This window comes from Sinocyclocheilus anshuiensis, unplaced genomic scaffold, assembly GCF_001515605.1.
Source record: "Sinocyclocheilus anshuiensis isolate Anshui unplaced genomic scaffold, SAMN03320099.WGS_v1.1 scaffold1462, whole genome shotgun sequence".
NCBI lineage: Eukaryota > Metazoa > Chordata > Actinopteri > Cypriniformes > Cyprinidae > Sinocyclocheilus > Sinocyclocheilus anshuiensis.
In genome coordinates this window covers 327573-342583 of record NW_015558644.1, presented here as the reverse complement: position 1 = coordinate 342583, position 15011 = coordinate 327573, and the positions used below count along the sequence as shown (strand labels likewise).

General features: G+C 36.4%; 2 protein-coding genes across 2 annotated transcripts in view; both read right to left on the bottom strand.

The window, feature by feature from the left end:
• Nucleotides 1-4935, bottom strand: part of LOC107680931 (collagen alpha-1(XXIII) chain-like) — a 154710-nt gene extending 149775 nt beyond the window's left edge. The window contains exons 1-2 of the mRNA XM_016477026.1: nucleotides 4131-4935; nucleotides 2353-2422 (exon numbers count right to left, since the gene is read on the bottom strand). Coding sequence (XP_016332512.1) covers nucleotides 2353-2422; nucleotides 4131-4403 — 343 coding nt within the window. The 5' untranslated portion in view covers nucleotides 4404-4935. The remainder of the gene's footprint in view (nucleotides 1-2352; nucleotides 2423-4130) is intronic.
• A 315-nt stretch (nucleotides 4936-5250) lies between these two features.
• On the bottom strand, nucleotides 5251-14566 carry LOC107680924 (dual specificity protein kinase CLK4-like). The gene is made up of 13 exons (XM_016477018.1): nucleotides 14433-14566; nucleotides 13894-14039; nucleotides 9809-10055; nucleotides 9151-9241; nucleotides 8777-8843; nucleotides 7786-7902; nucleotides 7446-7612; nucleotides 7252-7346; nucleotides 6735-6864; nucleotides 6535-6617; nucleotides 6352-6431; nucleotides 5863-5953; nucleotides 5251-5751 (listed from the first exon to the last, which is right to left on the bottom strand). Exons 2-13 carry the CDS (start codon nucleotides 14037-14039, stop codon nucleotides 5605-5607), a joined length of 1461 nt encoding a protein of 486 aa, XP_016332504.1. The 5' UTR covers nucleotides 14433-14566; the 3' UTR covers nucleotides 5251-5604.
• Nucleotides 14567-15011: the final 445 nt, after the last annotated feature.

The window sequence follows — 15011 nt, the reverse complement described above, 5'->3', positions numbered from 1 at the left end:
AATGCTAAATTTCTCCAAAGATGATGAATGAATAAACTCATTTACATCTTGAATGGCCAGAGGGTGAATAAATTTTCAGCACATTTCCGATTCCTTTGATTAATGAGTTCCATGGGAATCGAACCCTCAATTCTGATATATCGGTAGCATTCTCTGCTGTTTGAACTACAGGAACAGATTTGATGCTATGAAGCATCATTTAGATACCAGCCAGCAAATCAGATTTGAGGCCAGATCAAGAAATTGTTTGTGATTTTTCTGTGCAACACACATCAGATTTTCAGCAGGCGGTCCATGAGCATGACTTTTGAGGCTGAGACTTGGCAAAACCTGGAATGCATTTATATTTATGCATTTGGCAGATGCTTTTATCCAAAGCGATTTACATGCATTTAAGGAACATGTTTTATCAATTCATGCATTCCCTGAGACCTGAACCCATGATCTTGGCATTCCTAATGCAATGCTGTACTGTTTGAGCTACAGGATAGGATCCACAACAAAATGGACACAGATAATCCTAGTCCATTTACACAAAGTATGTGTTAAAAAACGAATCAATTAATCAACAAATGAAATGGGTATTAAACAAGACGAAGAGACCCTTGGCTTCAATCAATCACTACCAAACACACACCACACCTACAGCTCAGATGTTTCCTGAATAGACTTGTGCATGTTGCATGGTGACTTTCAAAAAAGGGTGACAATAAATCCTTAGGGCAATGAATGTAGGAAAGGGAAGAAATGTGTCCTTGACCTTGTCCAACCTTTCCAAGGACTAAATAGAGTGAAGGAGAACACGCAAGCCTGAAAAATGAGACAGGAAGATGTGACTGAGTTAAAGATCTCTCGTGCTTTCATTTGAGAGTTACAGCTTGTTGTCAAACAGTGCCTGGTGAAAATGGGTGATAACAGACGGGGCATCGTTTAGCATGCAAGGACAACCATCTCAGTCGACAGTTAATTAGGCAGAACTCAGACCACCATAGAAATGAATAGAGGAAGAAGAAATAAAAGAAGCTATGTGGTTAAGGAGAAAGACATGACAGGGACCTCCTTCAACACTTAGCTCATTTCTACAGTTTTGATAAACTTCAGAAAGTGAAAAAAAAAACATCACAATTGTGTTTAGCATGATCAATACTTGTATTTTAAAAAGGTAACCTTCCTCTTTATTATAAAATGCAACCCTTCAGGGGTGTGTTCAATATATATATTGTTATATCCCAGTCTGTTGTGGAGACAGAAATACTTCTCCCTCTGATCCTGCCTGCCAGGACCGCTCAACACGCTTCAGGTTTCAGGTGGCAACTATTGCTTCTAAAATGAAAGGGTCTCACCTTACAGTTCGGCCTCTGTTGGTCCTTCTGCGGCACTACCCACACAAACAAACAGAAATACACACTCACACAGACGCATATTTGGGGCCCCTTCACACACACACACACACTCACGCTCAGAACCTATAAACAGATGCTTATGACCTCCCTCTTGTCCTGCGACACCGATATCTCCCCTCAGATGTGAAACCACATACATTTATGGAAACACTGGATTTTATAAGCACCATGACTTGATGTAAAGAGTGATTGTGAAAAAGAAAATGACAGAAGGCAGTTCCACAAAGTTTCTCAATGCACCCGAACTCAAGTTACCACCAACCCCATGTTTAACAACCACATTTTGTGAGAGAGGAGCCCAAAAAAACTCTGCAGCCACCAATTCATCAATATGCAACAGCTCCACATTTTCTCCTTCCCTCTGTATTTAAAATCACAATTGGAAATGCACAGAGCAGTATGAAGTGATCTATAATCATGATGATTTCTAATTGCCTTAGGAACACTGCATGTAACAAACACTTATTTGAAGTTTTAGGGCTGGTTTGACGTCCCGACTCCAGTCAGCCAACATTATCACTAAATAAACTCCAAAAGCATGATAGGCTGATTACAAGACTTCTAAACAGACATTAACTATTTAAGGTATTTTTAAAAAGAATAATACGAAAGACATGAAACTAGAATAGGAAATCAATTGACGTCATTATCCAAAAATATTTGGTTGCAAAATGCTTTAATTGACCAATCAGTATCTAATATCTGTAGTTAGTTACTAATCTGATCTACAAATTTCAGAGTTACCAAAACCTGCACTTTCAGTCCTCCAATCGTTCTGTCTACAACTGATTTACCCTCCTCTCATCCACATCACAGCTTTGCAATCACTGTTCAAGAACAAGGCATTAATGAATTTATCACATTTTCTATCAGGTTTCATCCCGGAGTTCCCATGTTTCGGAACTGAACAGTCCGTTATAAGACTGTCAGAGCCGATTCATGGACGTACCTGGAGGACAGTTGCAGTCTTGTGTCACGTCTCTCACCACACGCAACTTCGGCATCGCTTCATTCAGCCTCTGAAATGTGAAATACAACAGAGAGGAAAGTAATTATTCAAATTTGGGGGAGATCAAATTTTAAGAATCAGTCATTAATAAATCCACATTGATTGAGCAGTAATCTGAATATTGAAGAGACACCATAAGTGTCAGTGTTGCTCATGCTCCTACTTGTTTATAGAGGAAAAATAATATGTGAATTTGCTATTACTCCTTAGGTACAAAGGTTTCAAAAACACTGGCAAACAACATAGTATGATTATTTATATAGTACTGGATTACATAGTAGCCTACCGATTATATAGAATTCTGCTGCATTCTTTTATTCTGATGTTTCACATGTTTGTAATTTATGGTGATTTGACATTTTAATATATTACAACTTCCTAATAAACTACATGTATATATTAAGTTATATTATATATATTAATATATATATATTAATATATATATATATATATATATATATAAAGTAAGTTAAGTTATTTAAAAGTGAATGCACTATGTTTTCCCAGTCATGATTATGTTAAGAATTACAGAATGTATTACAGAATATATATATATATATATATATATTATGTTAAGAATTACAGAATGTATTACAGCATATATAGGGGAGCGCGGGGCACAAAGTAACGCGGGGTAAGTTGTAACACACGTGGTTTAAATATTTCCACACATGCTAGCATAACCAAATTTACAGATCCAATCTGTTATTTATCAGTTTAGATTATTTTTTAATGCTTCGCTAACTATCAGAAGACAGTAACCAGTTTTAAATTCCAGTTGCGCGGATGGGGCACGTTGTAACACTGCGTTACAATGTGCTATTCTATGACATTAGCGATGTAATTCACACTATTTACTTTAATAAATGTTAATGATAAAAGACGAGAAACAGGTGAATAAAGACTGACAGTCCATGTTTAATGTTAAGAAATTATTATTTCAAGACATGTAAAGCATATTTTTTTCAGTCGATCAGATAGCATTTTAAGCTGTTATATGGTCATGTTACAACGTGCCCCTCAGATGTTACAATATAGTACCCCACCTACGGGGCATGTTGTCACTTTTCACTTCCAATTTTTGAGGGTAAATAAAGAAAAGCGTATACACTGTAATTATGAAACAAAGCGACATATTTGTACTAGACAAGTGTGAAATTACTGTGGATAAATAAATATACTCTGAACCCCATGTGGATTTACACAATTTGAGAAAGTCAAAAAGTGTTACTTTGTGCCTCGCTCTCATATATATATATATATTCTGTAATACATTCTGTAATTCTTAACATAATCATGATTGGGAAAACATATATAGTGCACTCACTTTAGTTTTTTAAATGAATACACTATAACGAGAACAATCTTTACTACAAGAATTTACCAGTCAAATCCAAATAAATCAACAGAATTATGTTTATTTAAAAATCCCTTATCACATAAAAGCACCTGTTGCTGCACATGCAGAATTATATTTAAATCTATAATCCTTTTATATAGATAGATAGATAGATAGATAGATAGATATTTATGCTTTCAAATGCACTGGCAACTGAAGCGCTGGCTATGCGTTGATGGAATTAATTATAACTAGCTGTGAATTAATCAGTCTAAATTAAATTGAATAAGATCAGCATAATACAGAAACACGTGAAACAGTAGAACGAAACATTTGGATGGTGTTGCAGCTTTCCTTTATGAAGAATTAAATTGCTTGCCTCTTGTAAGAGTGCTTCAATGGACTCCCGCAGTTCCAGTGGAACAGAGACGTCCTTGGATGCTTCTTGACAGATGTCCGTCATCTTCATCTCCAGCTCGCGCAGCCTGCTCTCCAGCCGATGCGTTTTGAAAGTCATGAGAAAACACACCGCTACTGAACTCAGCGAGAACAGTAAACACGCTATGGTTGGAAAAGACACTAAATAACGCTGATAACGCGGTTTCGCAGCATTCGGTTTGCTTTCTGTATTTCCGTCCGCAGATTGATCCATGCTGGACAATGTCTCCAGTTAGTTTCCGATAGTTAGATCACTTTTAGTATTGATCAGTTCTTGATCGATGAGATGTGGCTGTCAGACTGAGCAGAGCGGAGCAGCTCACGGCGCTTTGAAAAGCACGAGTGTCTCAAAACCTAGTAAGCGGACTACCTAGTGAACAGCGGGTTTGGCCATCGAAGACGCGTGTCGATTCATAGATTCTCTCAAACGGCCAGAAATGTTGCTCACGTATAAGAATGCTGTCTAGGTAGGGCGCTCATTAAATATTAGTCACATCCCTTTGACATTCATCGCAGTATGTGTGCGTGAAACGACTGGCGGAGAGCGTCCAGAAGCAGATGTTCTCCACACGTAGGATCAGTGTGAGAATTAGCCTATAGGCTACAATACTTCGTGGAGCGACATTTTAAAATTAATTTCTTTAGGAAATGTTACGGATGCATTCTGTTCATCTAGCACACGTAGTAGTTATCCAAACTGTCAAGCGTCATCTTTTCGGCGACATATAATCGACAAATGATGCCAGTATTTATGCATTTGTCTGTGTTTCATCCGATTAAGATAACTTAAAAGTGATTAATGCAAAGTAGTGTGAATGCTTTTTTTTTTTTTACTTTTGTGCTTAGTGAAATGTTTGAAAACCAATATGTATATGTATTTAATACATGTAAAATGTATAAACCAAACGATCTCTAAACCATGTTTTGACTGTCCCCCGTCGACAGTACACTTTCATAAACCCATATGCCTAGAAACAAATATATTTTGTATGCGAAGATTTAGTTGTGATCTACCGCCCCCTATTGACCGCATGAGAACATTATACCTCCATAAGACACGATTCTGATCATGAACCGATTTTATTTAAACACCAAGGAATAACTGAAGACATTTACAAATATCACTACGTTCATATTGATAATGGTAACAAATCTGTGACAATTATCGTACATATTTAATACCCTAAAACCTTGCCCATTCACAGTTATTCTCCGTCATGTGATGCAGTTACAACACAAGTACAAATCAATGGAGAACTCAAGAGCAAAAGGTCACATACCCTAAACTGAAAAACAAGCACAATAAATATAAATGAGAAGACAGCAGTGTATGATCTATACAGAGGACTGATACAGTCGACTGAAACGGCCTCTCTCAGAGAGGAACTATAGCAAAAAGCAAGAGAATCCATCTATTATTTTTTGTTCTTCCTGACCGAGTCAAAAAAAGGGTGTTTGATGGCTTCATCCAGGGTGAAACGCTTCGTGACATCATATTCAAGCATCCTCTCTAAGAGATCAAACAGCTGTACGTGGTCAGAGCTCCTGGAGCCAATGTATTGCTGCAAGAAAATTAAAAAGTCACTAGCAATTCAGAAGTAAAAGTAAAAACAAAAACCTCAACGGACCCAAAACCAACTTGAGTTGTAAAACAACAAGAATGAAAAACTTACTCTCAGTGGCTTGCACTGCTTCCTAACATAACGTCCCGAGGAGCTGTGAACGTCCCAGTCCAGCTTATCATGGCAAACATATCTCTTCTTCCTGCATAATGAGAAAAAAAAAGCAATTTTGATTCTGTATATATACAATAGCAGAATGTGGAATCAAAGCTAATAAAAGAAAGTTCAAACAATAAAAATCTGCCAAATTCTGCAAAAAAGATCAAACTAAGAGATAAGAAACCACTTTTCAGGGACTTCAAACAAAGTTTGCCTCCTTTTGCTATTTTTTATGACTTTTCAAGCATCTGTGGTTACTGGATAAGGACTTTACACTAATTTCACTCATTTTCTAGCTAAGGAAGTATTACAGTTTACTATATTATAGAGCATAACTACATAATTTTTCCATTTCCACGACTTTTCCAGGGCTAAATTACAGTTATAAAATTAAAAACACAAAAACATCAATTACATTTTTAATACAAACATTGAAATTACCTTGTTTTCTGCAGCATGTGTGTCGGTATAGGGCCCAGCACTCGCTCCATCATGGCCAGATGCTCTTTGCTATCATGCGTCTATAATTTTAAAAACCACAAACTACTAAATAAGTGCTGAATCAACAAGTCATGTGAACCTAAAGTTAACAAATTATCTAATTTGAACTCAGAAGATAATTACCTGAAATAGAGTCGATCCCAGATAATACTCAATAAGAATGCAACCCACACTCCACACATCACAGGAATGACTCCAGCCTAGATCTGTTAGAAACAGACAGATATCTCTGTTATAGCTCACAACACATGCAATCATAGCAAGTGTGCGGTCAATGTACCTCAGAATGTATAAATAAAAACAATATATCCATAACTGCTTACCCAGAATAACCTCTGGAGCTCGGTAATGTCGTGTGGACACCACCGAGGTGTGATGCTCATGCTCATATGTTGCATTCCCAAAATCAACTACTTTCACATCAGGATTCTTCAAAGTTCTCTCATCCCTCTTCTACAATTTCAAACAACACTATTAATTGATTGCACAATACATGGTAACAGAGCATGTCTGAATCAGTGCTGTTTTTGTTAAACTATTGAAAATATCTATATAAATAGAAATATTTAATGAAAATTTTAAACAAATTTAGAAAGGTTCCACTGGCAACTAAATTAAATAGATTTAAATCGAATTACCACAATTACTAAAACTGAAAAATATTTTCTATATTTTTAGTAATAGAAATATTTTTCAGCAACAATAGAAATGTTTAATTCTATAAAACCTAATGAACTGACAAAAGCACATACAATTTTTAAATATTAAATATAATCATTTATAGTACATAAACAATACTAAAATAGCACCGGTCTGAATGGAGTCAATGTCTCTCCTTACCATTTTTGGATTGTACTTGATGTCATACTCTGAATTAATAAAGAGGATGTTCTCTGGTTTCAGGTCAGTGTGTGTCAGCTTATTCTTGTGAAGAACTAAGACACAAAGAAGCAAAGAAATGCAAAAGAATAAATCTATGTTTTGTCCAAAATACACACAGAAAAAAATTCATTCAAACAAGATCCATGACTCACATCTGACTGCTCTGATGATCTGGTAGGCCATGTGCCTGATGTGGTTGACAGAGAAGGGCTGAAAGCTATTTTCCTTCAGAAAATCATACGTGCTCAAGCCCAGCAGCTCAAAGGCGATGCAGATGTGCCCATGGTGATCAAACCAGTCATACATCCGCACACAAGCACTGAAGAAAGGAAAAATAGTTATGAAATACTGCATTGCTAATTTGTAGTCTGGACTTCTATACAGCCAGGAGGCTGTAAATTTCAAATTAAGTGTGATATATTACACAGCCATGCATCACAGAGGCATAAATTACATAAGATTTCATTCTCATCTGCTTTCACAGGCACTTACTATCGTCTGTCACAGTCAAGTGAGTTAATCTGCTCCAGCACCTCAACCTCAGACAGAGCTGCATCACGATAGTGCTCAATGTTTTTAATGATCTTCAGCGCAATGCGAGCTCCTCCCCTGCAATAGCAACATACAGTAATTTCATTAACACACATGAAAACACAAATGCCTACACTTATTATTGGACACTTAATCAACCAAAGCATTTCTCGAAAAACACTTAACATTTAAAGCTGACATGAAATAAATTCTATTTTCTAAACACATTATTGATCTTGAAGGGCTAGTTAACCCAAAATGAACATTTGCTGAAAATGTGCTCACCCTCAGGCAATCCAAAATTTAAAGGAGTTTGATTCTTCATCAGAACAGATTTACAGAAATTTTGCATTCACTTGCTTACCAGTGGATTTTTTTGCAGTGAATGGGTGCCGTCAGAATGAGAGTCCAAACAACTGATAAAAACATCACAATCCACATGAATGCAGTCCATCAGTTAAGGCATTTTAACTTTAAACCACTGCTTCTGGCCAAAATAGTCCCAGAGACCATGGAGTTGTGTGAATTATTGTGATGTTTTTATCAGCTGTTTGGACTCTCATTCTGACGGCACCCATTCACAACAAAAGATGCACTGGTGAGCAAGTGATGTAATGCTAAATTTTGGCACATCTGTTCAGATGAAGAAACAAACTCATCTACATCTTGGGTGTCCTAAGGGTGAGTACATTTTCAGAAATGTTTCATTACTATCTCTTTAAATTGAACAATTAACCTGAGCACATTTTGTTTTTACATTTCTTTTGTCCCTGTAACTCAATCTTCTGGTGAAACGGCATATATATTTCAATAATCAGTTTCATTTTACACCACAATACAGAAGAAAAGATCTGTTGCTATTTCCATTTCACTGCAACCTTTGATTATAATCAATATGGGGTCTTCGAGAGCAATACATTTTAAGATGCTAAAACGTGGCATGAAGACTTACTTTTCATGATCAATGCACTCCACCACTTTACCAAAGGCTCCCTCTCCAAGTGTGCACACAATCTCATCTACGGGTTTAAAGAAAGACAGTTAGAAACATGGAATGGACACAATGGTCCATCAAACCCTCTCAAAAAATTTCGCTGCGTTTTGGAACACTCAAATTAGAAAAGCAACGCATAAATAATCCACGAACATAAGACAATACTAGACTGGTGATACACACATCAGGATAAGTCTAAGTGTTCTGTCACAACTGCTTTTATCAGGACCCCAAAATTAGCATGTAAAATTAGTCTGACCCCAAAACAGAAAATAAGCAGTGAAAGAAATGAAAATATACAGAAGAGAGACAGAAAAGTGTGTATTCTATACATCTTGCTCTCAGCATGTCTCCACTGTGATAGATCAGGTGCCCCTCCTCATCATCCTCAATACTCCTGGATCTTTTCCTGCGATGGCTCCTCTGGAGTTTCAGACCACCGCCATCATCATCATCATCATCATCATCATCATCACCACCATCATCATTAACCCATGAGAATCGTGGGGGACCAGAACGCGCCATTCATTCATTCACGAGTAGGGGGGAAGTGAATCGGCCCATTCAGATACCCGCAGCAGCCAGGCCCGGCCACAGGGAGCAGCCAACGCAAATTCAGCCCGCGAGATACACACAGGGCCCACCACATCGTGTGTGTTACAGAAGAAAAACAATGGCAACATATTTTCAGATGAGATACTTTCTCAAACCATTAAGTAGACAATTATAACAATTCATCATTGAAAAACATTCTAGATTTTTATCCCCCCTTCATGAATGAGCTGCTTTAAAACATTTTATGTGCTGTGGATATCAAACTAAAGTTATGTCTTGAGTAAGAACCCTCTTATTACGTCATAATATTAGCATCTTCCTGTCATTCATTCAGACAATACTGGAAATGAGGAACTCTCACGGTGCATATAACAAGAAAGAAGGCACAGAAAGCACACAGTTGCCATGGCAATGGGAGACAGACAGTGGTCATACCGAGTCAGAGTGATGGTGCCGGTGCCGGTGCCGGTGCCTGTGCCGGCTGCTCCGCCTGCTGTTGCAGGAGGATTTGCTGTAATGGTGCCAGTCTCGGTCTCTCTCACGACATCTGGATCCATCCCGGTCTCGGTCTCTCTCCTTGTCTTTACAGGCACCTAGGCTGTCGTCCTCATGGTCTCTGAATACAGCTCGCCTGTCTTTAGTTTCCAATCTTTCATTTGAGCTCCTTGCCTCAAGGTAATGCCTGTTAAGAAAATGCAACATTTTTTATAATAATAATAATAATAATAATAATAATAATATAATATTTTTTCACAACACAAATGCATAGCTACAAATAAAATTTATATTTCTTTAGTTTCTATTTGAGATATCTCGAGGTAATGCCTATAAAGATAATGCAACAAAAATCTACTGGGTACTGACTGATTCACATTGGACTGAAAATTATAAACATCACTATAGCTATTGACTTTTTTTCTATCCTGTGTCTTTATGAATGAAATTTTTTAAAATATTTTTTTTCTTTAATTTGACAAAAATTCATTTTAGAACATATTAAAATACATTACTTTATCAAAGATGAAAAGGGTTTTCAAGCATTAAAACAATACATTTTAAAAACAAAAACAGAAGTTTAATTCAGCTTTATTTATTTTTTTCATCTATTAGAATGAATCCAGTTGAATTTCTTTTTTTCCTGAGCCAAAAATAATGTCTATCATACATTTTTACCCTGATTTGCAAAAGACACCCACTAAAATGTCATTCAGTGTAACAAAAGCTCAAATAAAAAAAATACTGTCAGGCATACTTAAAACAAAAATCATCAAATTACACTAAAAGAGTCTAATTAAGGATCACGGTGCTAAACTAACAGAAAACATTAGCTTTGCTGTTATGTTGGTGTAGCTAATAATTTCCACTCTGTTCTTATCAAATTTGTGTTTGAAATGAATTTCGTTTTGTGAGGAGAACTGTTGAGGAAAAATAATAGAACCCAATTTTAAGTGCATCATGGTGAAGTTGGACATTCTGGCGGTGATTGTAAGAATGATAAATGCATGTTGATGTCATATAGTAATGTCTTGAATAAAATATGCCTATTTTCCGATGTTTCTCTTTCTTTTTGGCATTATCGCTCGCGTGTGTAGACACATTTCATGATGGTAAGTTTAATTTCCTTGATTATAACAATTGTAGCGTTGTTTTTAAACTTGTAGTCAAGCTATAACGTAGGCTATTTGACATTTATCATGCATGACTAAAATCATGCAGGGATTAAAAACGAATTCTGAGCAAAAACTTTAAGGTTTTGTTTCCTTTCTGGTAGCCTAGTTCAGAGGTCTCTTTTGGCCCGTTTTTAACAAAATAAAAATAACCGCTTTATTTAGAAGCAGGGTAATTTAAATTAATTTAAATTTTTGTATTTTAATTTTTATAATTTTTATTTTATAAATCAAAATACAATGGCCACAACATAATATTCAGTGTTGGGCCACCGAAACTCCGAACGTGTGCATGTTAAAAGGGCGAGCTGAGAAGCCTACTAATGTCTTCATCCGTTTGCAACAAAACTTTATAGTTTTGTTGCAAATGAATTAAGAATTTATAGTGCTTTTTCTCAGCTTAATTAAACAATTATACTGTATACACAGTTTTAAAAATCTGTAAACATAGGGCACTATGTGCGTTGTATAAATAGGCTGTGAAGGAATTGGCATATTTTAATTATAACTGTCATGTTTGTGGTTTTTCAACATTATACAGTCCGTTTAAATAAATATTCAGAAACACATGCAGTGCTACTATTTGTCTTTTTTCTGTTTAACTTATTAAACTGCAGAACAAAATAGAATAGGCCTATACCATAAATAAGGATAAATTATATTGGAACGCATCTCCAAAATGATCGCCTACACAGATGCACGTTCCCATTACAGTAGTCCACGCCGAACAAGAGGCAAATAAAATATAAACTGAGGTTACAAAAGTGATTCAGTCAAGATCAGTGAGGTATTTTCTTTGCTTTTGTTCTTTGATTAACATTAATAACTGGCGGCAGCGGCTGCTGTCAATGCACGGATCCAATACACCCTTGTTTTCTTTCTCCTCTCTTTGCGTTCACTTAAGACATAACCGATTGTATTTATGGGATACAGGTGCATCTCAATAAATTAGAATGTCGTGGAAAAGTTCATTTATTTCAGTAATTCAACTCAAATTGTGAAACTCGTGTATTAAATAAATTCAATGCACACAGACTGAAGTAGTTTAAGTCTTTGGTTCTTTTAATTGTGATGATTTTGGCTCACATTTAACAAAAACCCACCACTAATCTCAACAAATTAGAATACTTAAGACCAATAAAAAAAAATTTTTTTGTGAATTGTTGGCCTTGTCAATGATTGTCTTCTGGACAACTGTCAGATCAGCAGTCTTCCCCATGATTGTGTAGCCTAGTGAACCAAACTGAGAGACCATTCTGAAGGCTCAGGAAACCTTTGCAGGTGTTTTGAGTTGATTAGCTGATTGGCATGTCACCATATTCTAATTTGTTGAGATAGTGAATTGGTGGGTTTTTGTTAAATGTGAGCCAAAATCACCACAATTAAAAGAACCAAAGACTTAAACTACTTCAGTCTGTGTGCACTGAATTTATTTAATACACGAGTTTCACAATTTGAGTTGAATTACTGAAATAAATGAACTTTTCCACGACGTTCTAATTTATTGAGATGCACCTGTATAAGAGGCGGCTTTTGTGTGTGCGCTTTGTGTGTGTGTGTGCGCAGCACAGAAAACAGCGCGTGAGTGCAGAAGTGAGTTCTATTTCATCTTCTTGCAGTTGAATCTTTTGAAATCACAATAAATGCACATACAGGAATCGAGAAGCTGAATTGAAATGTAATTTTATACCAAGTAATTTGATTCCTGACCTTATGCATCTGATCTGATTTCCGAAATTGGAATAGCTTTTCGATTCCCAACCCTCCTACTAAGTTATTTCATTCTTGCATGCAAAAAGGCCTATAGTGACTATGGGGCTATGTAAAATATATTTTGCAACTTACTAGGTTTATCATGTGTCATTTTTTTCCGATAATGTCGATAATCGTCTGTTACCTGACTGTTGACATCGCGATACTTACGAGACATCGTCGATATACGATAATATCGTCATATCGCCCAGCCCTAACTGAATGACCACGGAACATTACTTTACCTTATTCTGACATTTTATAAGTTATTTGAAACATTAGACACTTTACCTGCATTTAATGTACGTCTTATGTTTATAAAAATCACTTTTGTAAATTTAATTTGATGCAGACACCAAAATGGGATGTGTCACCTTTGACCCTGCTACAAATATCTTTCTTTAGTTTCCAGTCTTTCATTTGAGCTCCTCCTCTCAAAGTATTGTCTATTAAGATCATACAAAAAATAAATAGCTAAATAAATATTCAGTGGGTACTACTGACTTATTCACTTTGGGCTAAAGATTCTAAACATCACCAAAGATATAGTTTTCTAGTCAGTCTCTTTACAAAATAATTTCTTCATAATTTAATTATGTAAATAAAACTTTATCATGTTAAAAATATGGGGGGGAAAACAACATTTAGCACATATGAATACAATTCCAAAAATAAAAAGTGTACATCCATATTGTTGAGGCCCTGATTTGTTGACAATCCAGGCAAATTCCAAATGTTCTCTGTAATGGCAAATAAAATGATTGGGATCCAAGTAATTATTAACCTATTTGTAAAATCTAGGCACTGACAGATGACTTAATGTCTAAATGGAGGAGATTGACACATTGAGGTCAGGTCATCAAATGTTTTCCAGGAAGCTTCCAATAAAGAGACACTAGTCAAACAAGTATTACACAACACACTGCCAGAAGATGTACACATAAGGCTCAATGGGCGCTGGCCAAGTAACTTGCTGTTACTAATACGGGTATAAAATTAACACATACAATTTGTTGATTCAAAAGGACTCTTTTGGAATAAAGAGTAAATTCAAAAAGAATTTGAAGGAATAAATACAAAGCATTACAGACTGATTCTCACCCGTCGCTGTTCTTGTGGTGTTGTTTTCTGTATTTGTTTTCTCTCTCGCTGCTGTGCGAGTCTCGTCTGTGTCTCTTTCTGTTCTCCATTCTCTCCTCCAGACTCACCTCTCTCAGCCAGGGAGAGCGCAATCTTCTCGGTCTCATCTGATAAAACAAGCATCATACAAATAAACAACCTTTATATCAAATACAAATACTCGATCCACGTAAACTGTATAATATATTGGGCAGGATCCACAAATACAGTGGCCTCTTTGTTCTAACCACCTCGTGTCAGCGCAGTATTTGCCCGATGCAAATTATTTTTCTTTGGGAAGTCTAAAAATGGTTAGAAAATAATAACAATAACTGAAACCCGTTTAGACGATAAAATACATTTTGTGAAACTTATTGCACGCTTAAGATTATTAAAACACACAGTCAGCAACGTTAGCGACGTCGTTAACGCTTTTAGGTGGTAAATTACAAATCGGTTCTTAAGAAATTAGTACATTGTGTGAGTGAAATAATCAGCGAAAGATTCAAACATTGCTTTACCTGGCTTGAGAAAGTCCTCTAAATAATAGCAGTACTCGATAATAGACGAATTTATTTCCTCCGTCTTCTTGGATGTTGTTTGTGTGACTCAAAATGGCGTCCGTCGAGCTGCTGGAATTAGCGATGTATCGTTCGCGAACGAGCCAACGAGCCGGCTCTAAGAGCCGACTCTTTGTAGCGAACGAGAAGAGCCGACTCCCGTCGGGGAGAGCCGAATCTTCAGCCGGAGCCTTCTATTTTAGCCCAATTTAGCAATTGTGAATCATGGTTTGTGTGTTGGTAAGCAATTTTTTTTAATTCAGTGTTTTCATAAAAGCCTTATTTTTATGCATTTTTTCGTTACAAAAAAAAGAAAAGAAAATACACTTGCGGCTAATCACATGGGAGGACCATAGACTGTATAAAAACAGGGGAGGACAGACTAGGATCATACCATTATCTGAAAGAAGGAAGGGGGACACACGCTCCGAAGATAGCGAGTGTAGTGGTACAGGCCAGACACTGCATTGTTGCAACATCGGAGTCTTCTCAAAAACAGGACAAATAATCACAGAGAGAAGCTGAGGCATCTGATATTTC